This window comes from Dendrobates tinctorius, unplaced genomic scaffold, assembly GCF_039654945.1.
Source record: "Dendrobates tinctorius isolate UK_male_01 unplaced genomic scaffold, ASM3965494v1 ptg000029l, whole genome shotgun sequence".
NCBI classification, from domain to species: Eukaryota; Metazoa; Chordata; class Amphibia; order Anura; family Dendrobatidae; genus Dendrobates; species Dendrobates tinctorius.
The window spans coordinates 84,124-102,777 of NW_027361697.1; the positions used below are offsets into that span (position 1 = coordinate 84,124).

Consider the following 18,654-nt stretch of genomic DNA (forward strand, 5'->3'; position numbering starts at 1 on the left):
AATCCATCAGTTCACTTGGAGACAGGGCAGATGCTGCTGATTCCTTATTAAAATGCTGGAAAGTGACCAACAAATGTGCTGTGCAAACTCCGAGAGGTCGTTCATTGACAGTGTTATCCCAGCGGTGGCCTCACAGCAGCCACCTTCTCATCTTTCTGCGTCTAGGTATAATCTCTATTTCTACAAAATGAACCAAAACCGGACAACCCCTTTAAGGCTGTTTCAAGTACATGCAGCAGATCTCAAGCACAAATCTGTTGTCGATCTTAGCTTCCCGCGCCTCTGTATATGGTGCAGCCCAGCCCATATATTTTATATATATATATATATTTTCCAGTATTAGCATTCATATTTACATTAGTAGAAAATCTCTGCAAAGCTGCTCTTACTTTCGAGACTGAACGGTCAGTGACAGTAACAACAGCAAAAACAAACTGTAGAAAACTCTGCAGCATGCACATTCTTGTAGAAAAAAAGCCATTGATTTCACCATTTGCAAAGCACACGTATGCAAATAGTGGTGCAGACTGGCTGCGAAACCCACAGAAAAAAATAGTCACATCAGGGCCAATCCTCAACTGCGACTATGAACTTTCCTTTGACCTAGTGATGGAAATGAAATCACCTACAACTTTGGTGACAAGTTTATACCCTCCATGCCAAAAGGAACCTTTATTTTTATGAAAATAAACTCTGAAGACGAAGCAGAGAACAAGAGGTCCCATGATATGCAGGTGAAGCGCTCCGCTGTTTCCAGCTGTCCCATTCATTGCGATTGATAACAGGGTTTCACCCAGCAGAGGGGCGAGTTAAGAGAACAGGCTGCCATTAACAATTTGGTAACATGTCTGATTTATTTTCACACGTTTATGCTATATGAAAAGGGTTCTCAAGGATAGAAATTATTTTAGCCAGTGCCGCTGATTTTAGTGATTGGCCTCAGCAGTCAAGTGCGCTGCAGCCTGTCAACAAAAACTGTGACTTCAGAGGAGAGGTTAACTCTGGACCTGGCAGAGGAGTAATAAGAGAGGAACAGCACAAGCGGAGTTATGAGAAAAGATGCTCCACAAATGATATACAAGTAATAACTAAGACGGCAGGAGCGCTCGCTGACAGCCCCTCCGAGCAGTGCTATGAGCCCTATTGCTACAATTGCCCACCATATACATATTTTTTCTAGGTCAGCTTGTGTAAGACATGAAGAAGTTCCACTACATTGCAGACTATATTGCAGTCAATTTACAGGTCTTGATTGGAGTACGGCTTTTACAGGGGCTGCACATACGTACGGACGTGCTGCTTTATATGAAATGTCTCTATGCTTTGGTGGTTACAGCGGGGGGAGGTGGAGGAATGCCACACAAAATGAGAATGAAGTGTATTTCCCCGGGGATCTTGCTGTGAATAAGAGATTGGAAAAAGAGACAGGGGATGAATTTGTTCAGGAAGCAGGTGAAGAGAATGGGTGATCCAGCTGGTCTGTGGCTCTGCTCCAAGTACATCGCTGGTACACAGGAGGCAGTCAGGGCTCGGGGGGGGGGGGGGGGGGACGGCTGGCACACCGCAGATTAGTGACGGGAGCAGATCTGTATCACACGCCAATATAAGTAGATGGGGTGAACGGTGATAGGAGCTCGCTCTCATTGCACAATTCCAGCAGGCAGGAGATACCGGTACCAACCGTCAGCTCTGCTGATGAAAGATGGACGATTGCTACCTTCTTCAGGTCAGCAATGGGACTTGCACGGAAGAACACGACATTGATAGTCACCGGATGTCTGACCTCTGTGAGGCCCACCTATGGGACGCCAAACGGTCACTAGAACACTGGCCTTCTCAAGATTGGATGGAGAAGCATGGCCGCACCTGCAAACCACCGCTCTCCTCTGTCACAGTCAGACCCACAGATGAGGCAGATTACAGGGGTAGTTCAGGCATATAATACTGAGAACCAATTCTTAGAGGAAAGGTCATCAAACCCTGTCTTATGAGGAAAGGTTGCAGGATTTGGGAATGTTTAGCTTGCAAAAGAGAAGACTGAGAGGAGACTTAAAAGCGGTCTACAAATATCCCAAGGGCTGTCACATTGTAGAAGGATCAACTTTATTTTTATTTGCACAAGGAAAGACTAGAAGAAATGGGATGAAACTGAATGGGAGGAGACACAGATTAGATGTTAGAAAAACACTTTTTGACAGTTAGAGTGATCAATGAGTGGAACAAGCTGCCACGAGAGGTGGTGAGTTCTCCTTCAATAGAAGTCTTCAAACAGAGGCTGGACACACATTTGTCTGGGATGATTTAGCGAATCCTGCTTTGAGCAGGGGATTGGACCAGATGGCCCAGGAGGTCCCTTCCAACTCTACGATTCTATGATTTAATTTCAGATGAAACGATGATCAGCTGGTATCGGCTCCAGTCATGGCCGTTGTAAGCACCACCACTATTCCCTTGAATAAAAGCAGATTAAATGGAGCTGTGCTGTATAGCGCGGATAAGTCAGTGCTTACGTCAGCCACCGAGGGAGGCAATATCAGCTGGTTGGTGGGAGAGCTGGGAATTGGACCAGACCAATCTGATGTTAACCCCCTTTCTGACATGACATACTGATGGGTCGTGACCTGGTGTATGGAGCTGACTACAGGGCTGAGCTCACATGATACCCGGTAGGTGCCAGCTGTGCTGTACACCCGACATCCTACTGTAACAGCAGTGCACAGAGAGAACTTCCATGGCTACTGCTACTGACAAGTCGCACTTGCGTAGCAAAATCAGTAGCGAGTGCACCAACTCCAATGGACTCCCCGCAATGCAGTTACGGGAGTCCGATGGGATGTCATGGCGGCATCGGGGCCCTGCTAAAGAGCTCTATGGCTATCATCTTTGTCCTAGACTGGTTGTGGGCTTCATAGGGGAACTTCATTTTGACTATAAAATGCAATAGTTGTATTGTAGTTTAAGGGGACGGAAAAATGGATTAAAACAAATAAAACCAACAAATATTTGGTATAAAATTAACCCTAATAGCAAACATTGTAAACTTTAGAGAAAAAAAAATACAATCCCCACCTCGACAAGAGTCAAAATTGTGCTTTTTATCTCTGCACCTCACTAAAAATAAGTTCAACTTTGAATGTTCCCCAAAATGGTATCAATAAAATAATCCACTCTCCACACACAAAACAAGCCCTCACATGGCTCCACTAACAGGAAAATAAAGTTACGGGTCTCAATATTTTTTTTTTTTTTTAAACAAATTTTTGAATTTTTTTTATGTGTACAAAAAAATTAAAAACAAGGCAAAAAACTGAAGCGAAAAAAAAAAAAAAAAAAAATAATGAAAAATCACCCTGTTGGGAGGAAGATAATGACCTTTCCTAACAATAGGTCATTTAAGACCATATGCCCAGTTATCCCTCCTAATAAAAGTCGCTTAAAAGAGAAACTACTGAACTGTAATTAGTTTCCAAAAACAATTTTTCTATTCTATATTTTCACATCTCCTTCTTTGAATCTGATGCCAGCATGCGTGCACGACCATAGCAAACACAGTGATAAGAAAAAGGAGATCAAAACCCACATTTAGGGATCTCTGGGGGTCCTAGTGATCAGACATTTATCATGACCTATTCTGTGATTAGGTGTTAGATGTCATAAGACCCCATCTCACCCAGAAACAGGCAGGACACGTGGAGTCACCCTCAGAGAGCATAATATAAGGAAAGGACTTGCCTGATTTTAGAATTACAGGTCATTTCGTTCTCAGGGTAATGGATGTCCACAGCATCCTGGATGACTGTGCCATACTCATACACCTTGATCTTCTTGGTCACACCGGCAATGGCAAAGTAGTCACAGTCTCTGTCAAACTCTATGCTGCAAAAAACAAGAAAAAATGCATATTAAAAACATAAATCAAGGCTCAAAAAAAAAAATGTAAAAATTAAGAATAACATGTTTCCACAAAGGTGCAATATTGCAATAGACCGGTGATACATTAGTGACACCTAGAAAATGTTGCCCTAATTAAAATGGTTCTCTCACAAAGACTAGCTAATTCCATAGTTTCGAGAGAAGACTCTAAAAAGCACAAAATGCCGCTCAATGCAAAGGCAGCCATAAAATGTGACATGCCGCTCAATGCAAAGGCAGCCATAAAATGTGACATTTGGCTGCTCCAAAGGAAATAAAAGGTCGCCTTCTACGTACCCCAGTGACAAAATGAGGGGTTTCAGATCAGTTACTGGTCAAAATTAAAATGGTTGTCTTGGACCGTGACTTGTCCACACTATCCTTGGGTCTTCTGACCCAACCACGACTTGTCCTGACCCAACCGTGACTTGTCCACACTATCCTTGGTCCTGCTGACCCAACCGTGACTTGCCCACACTATCCTCAGGCCTCCTGACCCAACAATGACTTGTCCACACTATCCTCAGGCCTCCTGACCCAACCATGACTTGTCCACACTATCCTCATGTCTCCAGACTCAACCATGACTTGTCCACACTATCCTCGGGTCTCCTGACCCAACAATGACTTGTCCGCACTATCCTAAGGCCTCCTGACCCAACAATGACTTGTCCGCACTATCCTAAGGCCTCCTGACCCAACCATGACTTGTCCACACTATCCTCAGGTCTCCAGACTCAACCATGACTTGTCCACACTATCCTCGGGTCTCCTGACTCAACCGCGACTTGTCTACACTATCCTTGGGACTCCTAACCCAACCCTGACTTGCACACACTATCCTCAGGTCTCCTAACCCAAACGTAACAGCCTCATATGTGTCCTTGAAGCTGTCAAGTTAAGATCAGGACAGAGCGATCAATACTTGGGACTTTTAAAACTAGCCTTAACGAGAGGGATTTCTTACAAAGGCAGATCTGTAGCACTGAATATTGAGTGTCCTAATTTTCATAAGTCCCTGATACTCCTTTGAAGTTAACAAAAATAGGATTTTTTTTTGTTTTCTTTTTTTAAAGTCAAGCAAATGGGTAGGACTGCTAGTCGAGTGAAAGGGTGAAATCGCTAGTTACACTACATCGCTAGTGTTATTCACGGTACGGACAGCCTCTACCCAATACATCGTTAATTCTTAGGCTGGTTTCACATTAGCGTTGAAACAACGCTGCGCACTGCGTCGGTAAGCCCCGCCCCGATTGGCTCCCTGCCCGCCCCATCCGGGATCACCGCCTACTATCGCATTTGCACTCATGCGATCGGCGCACCCTATCTTTAGCATAGAGTGCGCAGATCATGCGCTGCCAGTGTGAAAGTAGCGCATGATCTGCCTTACACTTACTGCCCCCCATACATATAGATCCATGGAAACTGCATTCTGCCCACACACATTGACCTCTTCACGCTTGTTACTTTGTTGACCAAACTTCTTAATATAAAGTTAATTGCTGCTAAATGATGACTGTAATTAGATTTACAGCACCTTGACTCGTAACGATATCGTAGACTAACGCTAGTTATGTGCTGAAGATGGAAAACCGGCGAGCATCTGGAGATTGACAGGAACCTAGAGAAAGACCTTGATCCGGGTCCATGGCCGGAATTCCCACACTTCTAAATTGCAGCAGTGGTAATTGCAGATTTGTGCATGAAGCCAACTCAATCTCAGCTCTGACAGTCTTTGGTTACATCCCTGAAGGTCAGTGCTACACAATATAATTGTCTGTTCGCCATCTTACGCACTCTTTATTTTTATGTAACACGTCCCCTCCTCCAGTGCCCTGGCTGCAATGCTCCATTAGCTTCCCATGACACATCATTGCAGCCAGGCTGATTTAGTGACGGCTCAGGGTGTGAGGAAGAATAATGACAATACCGGAGGGAGCGGAGGACTGGACAGGCTTAAAAGGATCTCCAATTCCATCTGAAGGCAGCCTGCCTGGCCGGTGAGGGAGGCACAGTAATTCTTCCCCCTTGTCCACAGCAATTCCTTCCTAGCAGGGTGGTAGGGCCATCAGTTACAGTGATGGAGGGAGAGCAGACGGCCGGTTGGCAACTAATGGGGCCGCAGTGTGGAAGGCGTACTGATCATAACGCGAGTCAATGTGAGGTATTACTGCGGAGGACCTGGGTGTGGAGCGAAGATTTGGTGAAATGCCAATCGCGTAATAAAATATATACAATATATTATCCATCTCATGATGTAATGTAATATTGCACCGATCTAATTTAACGATACCGCTAACATATGCACAATGACCACAATTAACTGATCTTTGGTCTGCGTCTGTGTTCATCACGACAACCCCCTGAATAAGCTGATTGCCACAAAGAAATTTATAAAAAAAAAAGATCAAATCAGATTTGTATAACGTTAGGACACTGATGTACCGTATTTTTCGGACGATAAGACACACTTTCTCCCCCCAAAATTTGGGGGGGGAAATGGGGGTGCGTCTTCTAGTCGGAATAAACTTACAAGTAGTGTGGCGGCAGCAGGAGTTCTGTGGTGGTCAGACGCTGCAGGGCGATGATCACACTCCCTTCCCAGGCTGGTGCAGTAATATTCGGCGATGCGCAGTGGTGCAAGGCTCCGTCAACATTTTCTGAAAGCCTGAAGCCCCACACTTGCATTGCGGTGATGGGTGGCCTCCGGGAAAATGGCTGCCGGAAGCGGCGCATGCGCAGATTGAGATCTCGGAAACTAGATCTCATCCCGATATCTCAAGCTGCACATGCACTGACCAGGGGGCCATTTTCCCGGAGGCCACAGCATCGTAGCAGTGGGGATGTGTGGGGCTCCGGGTTTTCACAAAATGTCGGCGGAGCCCACGCACCACTGAGCACCGACAAACCTGCCGCACCAGCCTGGGATGGGATTTCCTGTAGGCCATTGCCTCACAGCAATGGATGTGTGGGGGCTCCAGGCTTTCACAAAATGTCGGCGGAGCCCCCACACCACGAGCACCGCACAACCTGCCGCACTAGTCTGGGATAGGAGTCATATCATCGCCGGACCACCGAACACCCCCTGTGATCACGCTCTACCAGTGCTACTGATTTCCCCCAGTAAGCTGAATTCGGACTGTAAGACGGACCCCCATTTGACGCATTAATTTTCTTTCCCTATTTTCCTCCTGAAAATTTGGAGTGCGTCTTATAGTCCAAAAAATACTGGTTTCGGCTTCACAAAATGAAATGACCTCAATGCGTTGACCCACTTGCAAATGGACAAACGAGCCACAAATTATGCATTTGGACAGACAACACATTGTTTAAGGGAAAAGAAAATTATTTGCTTTGGTAATTACAACAACTGATCACTGAGAACTGCCCTGCTTAGAGTAACTACAGGCTTTGAAGAGTAGCGGTGCGCTCTCCTGCCAGGATAGTTTCAGTGCACTCTTCATCAAGGCTCCTCCTGAAAATAAGTCATTTCACAGTAGTCTGTAAAAATTCTGCTCGTCAATAAGGTGCGTGTTACTCTACGGTGTGACCCAGTCTATTCGGTGAGGGCAGTGCCAGACCACGGACACTAATGACAGCGAAAAGGGACAAACTACTATTCTACCTGTGAGGAGTTATAAATGGTGATGTAATGCCAGGATTGCACGGCTTATTAAATGACCGCCTATCTGCGATATACAAACAGATGGGTGGTTGTTAACGGGGGAGAAAAAAAAAAATCTATGGGCACTGAATGATCATTAATACCTGCTTAGATGAACATTGTACGTTTCCCCAGTAATCAGTGCCAAGTGGTTCAGTGGACAGGTACAGACCAGTCTCAGGAATTGCTGTGAACCCATTCACCCAGCCCAATCAAAGACTGAGAGGGCTGGTTTAGTACTCATCCATCAGAGCACTCAGCTCTGACCATTATATAGCAATGTATATAGCTACATAGCTCATTTCTGCGGGGAGCAGCGCTGTAAGGAATCAAATCATTAGGATCCTAAGAAACCAGTGCAGAAGGTGATGGAGGCAGCTCAGATCCAGTAAACCTGGTGACAGGTTCCCTTTAAAACTGTTATTCCCTCAATAAAAGTCAAGTTATCCCATAGTTATAGGATAAGGTTAACTTGCTGATTTCAGGGGGTTCTACAGTGACTCCCAGCAATGCAGAGATGTGGGTTATAGAACCCTGACAACGAGGCACTCAGAAATGAAGCAGAGGAGTACATGTGTGAGAGAGCTGCTCCATCTATCGTCTATGGTACTGCTGAATAATGCACTTGGTTATTTTTGCAGTCTCAATCGATTAACGGAGGAGGCGCATGCGCACCTCTTCACTATTCCTGACGTACTGCAGAGCCCCAATGGAGAGAGGATAAGTTGGATTTTTTGGGAGGGATTAACCCTTTAACTCACAGGATCAGCAGGGGGTCCAGAGATCACATGGAAGTATCAGCAAAATCTAGCAATATGCCATCACTATGTGAATTATAGCATTAAACTGGAGTTAACTCATTAGGTGACAATACTTTGCCAATATTTCCGCAACTTAGAGGCAAAATAAAGAAAAACAGTTGTATGCCGCTCTGCAGTAATTATTACATCGTGTGTCCAGTTCAACATGAAAAATTTGGTAAAAAGTCCTGTTCAAGTCAAGATAGCCATTGTCCTTCACATGTTCCTTCACTTATGGGACCTACCCTAAGAGTATATACAGTGGATTTTCCATCTATTAATTTCAGAATATTTCAAGTGCGAACTGGCAGTGAGATTTCCAAAACTCTCATTTCACACAATGTGTGAAAATCTGCAGCATAAATGAAAATGTCAATTTACACTGCAGATGGGATGCAAAGGCTGAAATGGGGGCTACGACCCCTAGTGACATGACCCAAGAGCCCCTATACCGCAGCCTTCCCTGATTACTAGCTTTGCAATAACCATGCGCAGCGCCTCTATAGCACCTGATGTATACGTCACATACGGCTCAATAATATATGAGTATTCATATAGGACAACGTGACTATTTGACCTAAGGATCTCTACAATGTATTCATGAATTCTTTTTGTGTGCCGCTATTCACACCAGACTTGAAAAACTTGATGCATAGATCATTGCTCGTCTTAGGAAGACAGCCAGAAGATGTAAAGGACGCGAGAAGGAATTTACTACACCTCTCTAAATCATTCATGCACTTTAAAGATTCTCTCATATGTTGCCGCACCTCGGTCTCACGAAACCATTATCCAACAAGCATTGATGGAAAAGCAGAACGCGCAGCAACATTCTCAGAGACAAGGAGGCAATTTACATCCAGAAAGTAGAGGCAAAGGGCGACTATAAATCCACTCATCAAAGAAGATACATCACCTACCAAACATTGGTCCTGGTGGCACGTCCAGTAACCTAGCCCAAATCACCAGCACCACATGGACATTACCTGGTGGGAATTTGTCTTGCCTACAGAGCACCTGTCATTTTACGCAAAACCAGGGTAGAAGCTTTGCTGCCCTCATCAACCATCAGTTAAAACCGCTATTAATGTATATAACAGTCTAATATCTCCAGGAACTGCCTAGATTCTCATGCTCCGTGACTTGCCATCCATTCTTTCATAATGGGCAGGTCTTTGTCATTCTGGCAGCACTATAAGAGCTGCACCTTGCCTTTCTTCACATCCCAACAAGCATTGCTCCTGGCTTGCCTGCCCTGTACTGTAAAGCCTGACATTCGGTTGAGCCTCTGTGCACCTTGACAGGCAGGGGAACAGACACAAAAGACCGGACCCCACTTCCTGGAGTGATAAAAAACCCATCCCCATTTTCTGAGGAGACACCTGCTCCTACTTCCTGTACAGAGTCAAAGACCTACTCCCAACTACCTGTAGAGACAAAGATCAGCCCCCACTTCCTGCAGGGAGATAAAGACCTGCCCCTTGTCTTGTAGAGAAGCAAAGACCCACCCCCTTCTGGCAGAGCTAAAAACCTGCCCCCACTTTGTGTAGAGACAGCGACCCGCCCCACATCTCTTCTGTTAGAGATGGATTGCACTTTACAGCAGGCAGAAGGGAGACACCTAGGACAGCACTTAGGCTGGGTTCACACGTAGCGGAACTCTCGCGGAAATTACAGCGAGAATTCCGGAATTCCATTCCACGGGGGAAAAAAACAAAAAAAAAAAAACAAAAAAAAACCCCTTATTTTAAATTCCCGAGATTTTCCCGCGGAAAAACTAGCAGTTTGCAAGCGTAATTAGCTTGCAGAATTGCTAGCGTTTTCCAAGCGATCTGTAGCATCGCTTGGAGAACTGATTCACAGGTTGGTCACACTCGTCAAACAGTGTTTGACGAGTGTGACCAACTTTTTAAACTTTTTATTATTGAGGCCGCCTATGCGGCATCAATAGTAAAAGATAGAATGTAAAAAAATAATAATAAAAAAAAAAATTGTTATTCTCACCTTCCGACATCCCGCGCAGCCTTCCCGCCTCTCTCCACGCTCCCGGTCCCAGTAATCCTTTGCGACAATTACCGCGATGACATCTGTTCTCGCGGGATCGCAACGTCTCACGGTCATTCGCGATGACGTCGCGCGAATGACCGCGAGACTTCACGATCCCGCGAGAACGGACGTCATCGCTCGCAAAGGCTTACTGGGACCGGGAGCGTCCCTTTCCTATTTACCGTAGCTGTCAGAATCGCCTTTCTTCCATCCGTAATGAATGCCCTTATCCTTGGAAGGAATAAGTCATGTGCCAGTCCTCTATACTGACCACACATACACTTATACATGTAAATGAGATCTCTCAGATGTCTTTTCTTCTAAGCTAAACAAGCCCAACTTTTCTAACCTTTCATCATATGAGAGGCCTTCCATCCCTTATAATAATCTAGTTGTTGCCTTTGAACTGACTCAAATTTCTGAATATCCTTATTTAAATGTGGAGCCCAAAACTGCATCCCATATTCTAGATGTGGCCTCACCAGTGAATTATAAAGGGGTAACAAACCGCTGGGATCGTGGGATATTCTCTCTTTTTATACACCCTAAAATCCCCCATCCTTCTCCTGTTCTGTAGTCCCGAGTACACTCCCATTTAATGTATATGCATAGAATCATAGACTTGGAAGGGACCTCCTGGGCCATCTGGTCCAACCCCCTGCTCAAAGCAGGATTCGCTAAATCATCCCAGTCAGATGTCTGTCCAGCCTCTGTTTGAAGACTTCCATTGAAGGAGAACTCACCACTTCTCTTGGCAGCCTGTTCCACTCATTGATCACTCTGTCAAAAAGTTTTTTCTAATATCTAATCTGTGTCTCCTCCCATTCAGTTTCATCCCATTGCTTCTAGTCTTTCCTTGTGCAAATGAGAATAACGATGATCCTTCTACAATGTGACAGCCCTTTAGATATTTGTAGACAGCTATTAAGTCTCCTCTCAGTCTTCTCTTTTGCAAACTAAACATTCCCAAATCCTGCAACCTTTCCTCATAAGACAGGGTTTGCAGACCGGTCACCATTCTGGTCGCTCTTTTCTGAACTTGCTCCAGTTTGTTGATGTCTTTTTTAAAATGTGGTGCCCAAAACTGGACACAATATTCCAGATGAGGTCTGACCAAAGAGGAGTAGAGGGCAATAATGACTTCACGTGATCTAGACTGTATGCTTCTGTTAATACATCCTAGAATTGCATTTGCCTTTTTTGCTGCTGCATCACACTGTTGACTCATATTCAGTCTGTGATCTATTAGTATACCCAAGTCTTTTTCACATGTGCTGTTGCTTAGCCCTATTCCTCCCATTCTGTATATGCTTTTTTCATTTCTATTGCCCAGATGTAGTACTTTGCATTTTTCCCTGTTAAAAACCATTCTGTTAGTTGCTGCCCACTGCTCCAGTTTATTTATATCTTTTTTAATCCTCTCTCTCTTCTCTAGTATTAGCTATCCCACCTAGCTTTGTGTCATCAGCAAATTTAATCAGTTTACCCTCAATTCCTTCATCTAAATCGTTGATAAAGATGTTGAATAATACAGGGCCCAGGACAGAGCCCTGTGGTACCCCACTTGAGACATTCTTCCAACTGGATGTGCAGCCATTTACGACCACTCTTTGGGTCCGATCACTAAGCCAGTTATGAATCCACCTAACAGTTGCCTTGTCCATTCCATACTTAGTCATTTTTTCAATAAGGATTGTATGAGATACTTTGTCAAATGCTTTGCTGAAGTCAAGATATACTATATCTACAGCATTTCCTTGATCCACCCAATCAGTGATTCCATCATAGAAGGAAATTAAGTTAGTCTGACATGACTTATTAGTTACAAACCCATGCTGACTCTGTTTAATCACTTCATTCTTATCTAGGTACTGACATACATGTTGTTTAATAATTTGTTCAAAGATCTTTCCTGGTATAGAAGTCAGGCTCACCGGCCTATAGTTGCCTGGGTCCACCTTCTTCCCCTTTTTGAAGATAGGAACAACATTTGCTCTTCTCCAGTCTTCTGGGACTTCTCCTGTTCTCCAAGAATTTTCAAAGATTATGGAGAGGGGTTCAAAAATTTCTTCTGCTATCTCCTTCAGTACTCTGGGGTGTAATTCATCTGGACCTGGAGACTTGAATTCATTTAGGTTAGCTAAGTGTTTCCTCACTATCTTTCTGTTTATAGATATCCTGGATTCTTCTATTCCCTTAATAGGACAGTGAAGAACAGCTGAGGTTACATTTCCTTTCTGAGAGAAAACAGATGCAAAATAGGAATTTAAAAGTTTGGCCTTCTCAACATCCTGTCTTACCATTTCATCATTTTCATCCTGTAAAAATCCTATAGCATCTTTGACTTTTCTTTTACTTTTGACATATCCCCAAAATCCTTTATGATTGCTTTTGACATCTCTTGCAAGCCTCAATTCATTGTCAGCTTTAGTAATCTGATTTGTGCCCTGCAGGTTCTGCAGACAGCATTATATTCTTCTTTAGATATGCCTCCCTCTTTCCATTTTATAAACATTTCTTTCTTCCTTTTTAGCATGTGCTTAAGTTCTGTGTTCATCCATCCTGGATTCCTTAAATGCTTCCTATTCTTCCCTCTTTTCGGAATTGTTAACAATTGTGCTTTGAGAATTTCTTTTTCAAGATTTCCCATCCTTCCTGGACATTTTTGTCTTTCAGGATATCCAGCCATTGGATCCCTCTAATTCTCTTTCTGAATCCCTTAAAATCTGCCTTTCTGAAATCTAACCTTGACGTCTGAGTCTTCACAGGTCTTCCTCCTCTAGTTATCCAAAATTCTAAAATAGCATGGGGTCCCAGCCACTTTTACCTCCTCAACCATTTCCTCCCTGTTTAAAGGATTAGATCCAAGGTAGCAGTTCCCCTTGTTTTCTCCCCTACCTTTTGGAAGATAAAGTTGTCAGCAAGAGAGGATAAGAATTTCCTTGACCTGTTAGTTTTGCCTGAGAGAGATTCCCAACAAATGTCTGGATAGTTGAAATCTCCCATGACAACTATGTCATATTTTTTGGAGAACTTGGCCATTTGATGCATAAAGAGTTCATCCATATCTTCAGCTTGCACAGCCGGCCTGTAGTAAATGCCAACAATGGTGTCCTTTCCATTGTTCTGTACTTGTATTCTTACCCAAACAGTCTCCACAGAATTCCCAGTCTCAGAAGCTTCAATCTCTGTGCAGATATACGCGTTTCTAACATACAATGCGACACCTCCTCCTCGTTTATCAAGTCTGTTTCTTGCAAATAAGTTGTATCCTTCTAGTCTAGTATTCCAATCATGTGTACCGTCCCACCAACTTTCAGTGATTCCAATGACATCATATTTCTTTTCCTGTGTTAGTAGTTCCAATTCTCCTTGTTTGTTGCCCATGCTTTGTGCATTAGTATAGAAACATTTTAGTTTGTGATTGTTTTCTCTTTCTCCAATATTTTTATTATTTAGATTCTTTTGTCTTTGTGCTTCCTTTCCACTTCTAATAGCAGAGTTCTCAATAGCATTTGTCAGGTGTATGGCTTTTTCTGGTCTTTTGCTTCCCTTCCCATGTTGTTCTAGTTTAAAGCTCTCCTTACAAGTGTAGCAAGGCGACTTCCAAATACATGTTTTCCAGTCTTCGTAAGGTGCACCCCATCTCTAGCAAGTAGTCCATCGTAGAGGTAATTCATTCCGTGATCCAGAAATCCAAATAGTTGCTGACGGCACCATCGATGTAGCCAGTTGTTCACCTGCAGAATCTTATTCCACCTCCTTGTTCCATGGCCATCCACTGGGAGGATGGAAGAGAAGACCACCTGCGCTCCCAGTTCTTTCACTTTCTTGCCTAGGTTTTCAAAGTCTCTGCAGATGGTTTCCAGTTCGTTTCTTGCGGTGTCGTTTGTCCCCACATGTAGTAGCAGGAATGGGTAGTCATCTGTATGCAGCAATAGGATTACTCCGTCCTAAGTGCATTACTTTACATTTATCTACATTTAACCTCATTTGCCAAGTGTTTGCCCGTCAGACGTCTTATCCAGATCGGTTTGCAAAATTGTACAGTCAAGGTCAGATTTTATTATCCTACATAGTTTGGTGTCGTCACAAAAGACAGACACTAAACTCTCAATCCCATCCACAAGGTCATTAATAAAGAGAGGTTTAAAAGAAATCGGTCCTAGCACAGATCCCTGCGCTCCGCACTGCTCCCAGTACATATCCCTGCGCTCCGCACTGCTCCCAGTACAGATCCCTGCGCTCCGCACTGCTCCCAGTACAGATCCCTGCGCTCCGCACTGCTCCCAGTACAGATCCCTGCGCTCCCCACTGCTCCCAGTACAGATCCCTGCGCTCCCCACTGCTCCCAGTGCAGATCCCTGCGCTCCCCACTGCTCCCAGTGCAGATCCCTGCGCTCCCCACTGCTCCCAGCGCAGATCCCTGCGCTCCCCACTGCTCCCAGCGCAGATCCCTGCGCTCCCCGCGCAGATCCCTGCGCTCCCCACTGCTCCCCGCGCAGATCCCTGCGCTCCCCACTGCTCCCAGCGCAGATCCCTGCGCTCCCCACTGCTCCCAGCGCAGATCCCTGCGCTCCCCACTGCTCCCAGCGCAGATCCCTGCGCTCCCCACTGCTCCCAGCGCAGATCCCTGCGCTCCCCACTGCTCCCAGCGCAGATCCCTGCGCTCCCCACTGCTCCCAGCGCAGATCCCTGCGCTCCCCACTGCTCCCAGCGCAGATCCCTGCGCTCCCCACTGCTCCCAGCGCAGATCCCTGCGCTCCCCACTGCTCCCAGCGCAGATCCCTGCGCTCCCCACTGCTCCCAGCGCAGATCCCTGCGCTCCGCACTGCTCCCAGTACAGATCCCTGCGCTCCGCACTGCTCCCAGTACAGATCCCTGCGCTCCCCACTGCTCCCAGTACAGATCCCTGCGCTCCCCACTGCTCCCAGTGCAGATCCCTGCGCTCCCCACTGCTCCCAGTGCAGATCCCTGCGCTCCCCACTGCTCCCAGCGCAGATCCCTGCGCTCCCCACTGCTCCCAGCGCAGATCCCTGCGCTCCCCGCGCAGATCCCTGCGCTCCCCACTGCTCCCCGCGCAGATCCCTGCGCTCCCCACTGCTCCCAGCGCAGATCCCTGCGCTCCCCACTGCTCCCAGCGCAGATCCCTGCGCTCCCCACTGCTCCCAGCGCAGATCCCTGCGCTCCCCACTGCTCCCAGCGCAGATCCCTGCGCTCCCCACTGCTCCCAGCGCAGATCCCTGCGCTCCCCACTGCTCCCAGCGCAGATCCCTGCGCTCCCCACTGCTCCCAGCGCAGATCCCTGCGCTCCCCACTGCTCCCAGCGCAGATCCCTGCGCTCCCCACTGCTCCCAGCGCAGATCCCTGCGCTCCCCACTGCTCCCAGCGCAGATCCCTGCGCTCCCCACTGCTCCCAGCGCAGATCCCTGCGCTCCCCACTGCTCCCAGCGCAGATCCCTGCGCTCCCCACTGCTCCCAGCGCAGATCCTTGCGCTCCCCACTGCTCCCAGTGCAGATCCCTGCGCTCCCCACTGCTCCCAGTGCAGATCCCTGCGCTCCCCACTGCTCCCAGTACAGATCCCAGCGCTCCCCACTGCTCCCAGTACAGATCCCAGCCCTCCCCACTGCTCCCAGTACAGATCCCAGCACTCCCCACTGCTGACTATTTCCTATTCAGAGAACGTACCATTCATGACAACTATTTGTTTCTTGTCATTTAGCCAATTCCTTACCCATCTGCTTGTAGATTCCCCAAGTCCTTGCCTCTGTAGCTTCAGTATAAGGCTGTCCTTGCATCACTTCATACAACACTGAATTACTACAAAAATGGGTATTAGCCCTACCGGTAATGATGTTTCCAGGAGTCCATCCTGACAGCACCATGGAGGACGTCCTCCTTACAGGGACAGGAAAAGCACACGAGAGGTTGAAAGGTTCCGTCCCACCCCCTCTCCCGCAGTGGTTTGACAAGTACCACAGTGTGGATAATGCACATAAAATTTTAATGATACAATCATATTACAGCATATGACATAACCTAATATAGCATAACATAACAGGGAGGGAACTACCCGTGCTGTCAGGATGGACTCCTGGAAACATCATTACCGTTAGGTCTAATACCCATTTTCCAGGACGTCCCCCTGACAGCACCATGGAGAGTACCAAAGCACCTCCCCTAGGGTGGGACTACCGCCTGGAGAACCTTTCTCCCAAATGCGGTTTGCTGTCTAGCCATCACATCAAGCTTGTAGTGCTTGCAGAAAGTATTAAGTCTGGCCCAGGTTGCTGCTGTACAGATCTGATCAACCGACGCGCCCGCCCGTTCGGCCCGTGAGGCTGAAACTGCCCTGGTAGAGTGGGCCGTTAATCTATCCGGCGGGTTCGCGCCTTCCGCCTGGTAGGCGTCTGAGCTTACTGAGGTAATTCATCTGGCGATAGTTGCCTTAGAGGCTTTTTTCCCCTTATTTTTACCCCAAAAGAGGACGAACAGATTTGGGTCAATACGCCAGCTACTTGTGAATTCTAAATAGTTAATAACCGCGCGTCTCACATCCAGTGAGTGAAGACGCTGCTCCTTAATACGGTGATTGTCACAGAATGATGGTAACACTATCTCCTGGTTTATATTTTGACGGGAGGCTACTTTTGGGGTTAAATGCCAGGTCTAATCTCAAGATTATACAGTCCTCTCTGATCTGGAGATATGGGTTTCTAATGGAAAGGGCCTCGATTTCTCCAATTCTATTGGCCGTGGTAATGGCTACGAGGAAGGCCATTCTGCGGGTGAGAGTTGAGATAGGCATCTCCTTACTGGAAATGCAGGGATCCCTACATAGGAATCTGATTACCAGGCCAAAGTCCCAAGGCGGGGTAAGCTGCCTAATTGTGGGGCGAAGCCGTTGCGTGGCCTTTACAAATCTTACTACCCATGGATGAGATGCTAATGGGTAATCAAAGTAGGAGCTTAAGGCCGAAATCTGAACCTTTAAAGTGCTGGGTTTAAGACCTTTATTAAACCCTGACTGTAGGAAATTTAAAATACTAGGGAGGTCAGGGGTACCCCCCACGAGGTCAGACCTGCCACCGTCCAGACAAAACCTCTTCCAGATCTTCCAGTATATTGCGGATGTAACCAGTTTCCTGTTGGCCTGTAGGGTAGATATGACCTGATCTGATAAGCCCTTTGCCTTTAAGATGTTCCTTTCAGGATCCAAGCTGAGAGGTGAAGTCTTTCTGGATTCTGGTGGCAGATCAGGCCTTGGTGGATGAGGTCTTTCCACGGAGGTAGCTCGATCGGGTTTCCCACTGTCATAGCTCCCAGTAGGGAAAACCAGATTCTCTTTGGCCAGTATGGAACCACCACTATTACTTTTGCACGGTCCTCGTGGATCTTCCTTAACACTGCCGGTATGAGTGCCAGTGGTGGGAATGCGCAGGAGAGGGGTTCTTCCCAGGTCTGGCTCAGGGCGTCCACACCTTCCGGGTGTTCTGCCGGGTTCAGGGAATAAAATCTGGAGACCTTTGAGTTTCTTCGATTTGCGAACAGGTCTATACTGGGGGTTCCCCAACGTTGACACAGTTGATGAAAGATTTCTTCGTTCAGCTCCCATTCTGTCGGGTAGACCTGTTGTCTGCCACCACGCTCTGGGAACCCTCTAGATGGACTGCTGTTACAGAGAGCACTATTCTCTCTGCCCAAGAGAATATTCTTCCTGCTAAGGCCTGGAGCGGTTGGTGCCTGGGTCCTCCCTGATGTTTCAGGAATGACACTGCTGTTATGTTGTCGGACAGTACTCGGACGTGTCGGTTTCTTAGGATTGGACGGATCCGCTGCAGAGCTTCCCACACCACGTAGAGCTCCCTGTAGTTGGAGGATCTGTTTCTGATTTCTACCAGCCATCTCCCTTGGAAAATCTTCCCTTCTACGTGGGCTCCCCATCTCCACGTACTGGCGTCTGTGGTGAGAACCACGTATGGAGAGGTTGTCCATAATACACCCATCTGGAGATTTCTGGGCCGTGTCCACCACCGTAGTGACTCCCTCACAGGCCCTGACAGCGTTATGGGTCCGTTGAGCGAAGTCTGACTCCTGTTACATACTGCGAGGATCTGCTTTTGTAACGGTGTTGAGTGGGACTGGGCCCACCTGACACACGGGATGCAGGCCGTCATTAGGCCCAGAACCTCCATTGCTAATCTTATGGAGGAGCGATGCTTTAAAAGGTC

The 18,654-nt window shown here is 46.7% G+C and overlaps 1 protein-coding gene across 2 annotated transcripts in view; it reads right to left on the reverse strand.

The window, feature by feature from the left end:
• COP1 (COP1 E3 ubiquitin ligase) overlaps window positions 1-18,654 on the reverse strand; it is a 146,919-nt gene that overhangs the window by 50,665 nt on the left and 77,600 nt on the right. For both annotated transcript variants that reach the window (XM_073571282.1, XM_073571283.1), the window contains exon 12: window positions 3,733-3,876. In XM_073571282.1, coding sequence (XP_073427383.1) covers window positions 3,733-3,876 — 144 coding nt within the window. The remainder of the gene's footprint in view (window positions 1-3,732; window positions 3,877-18,654) is intronic.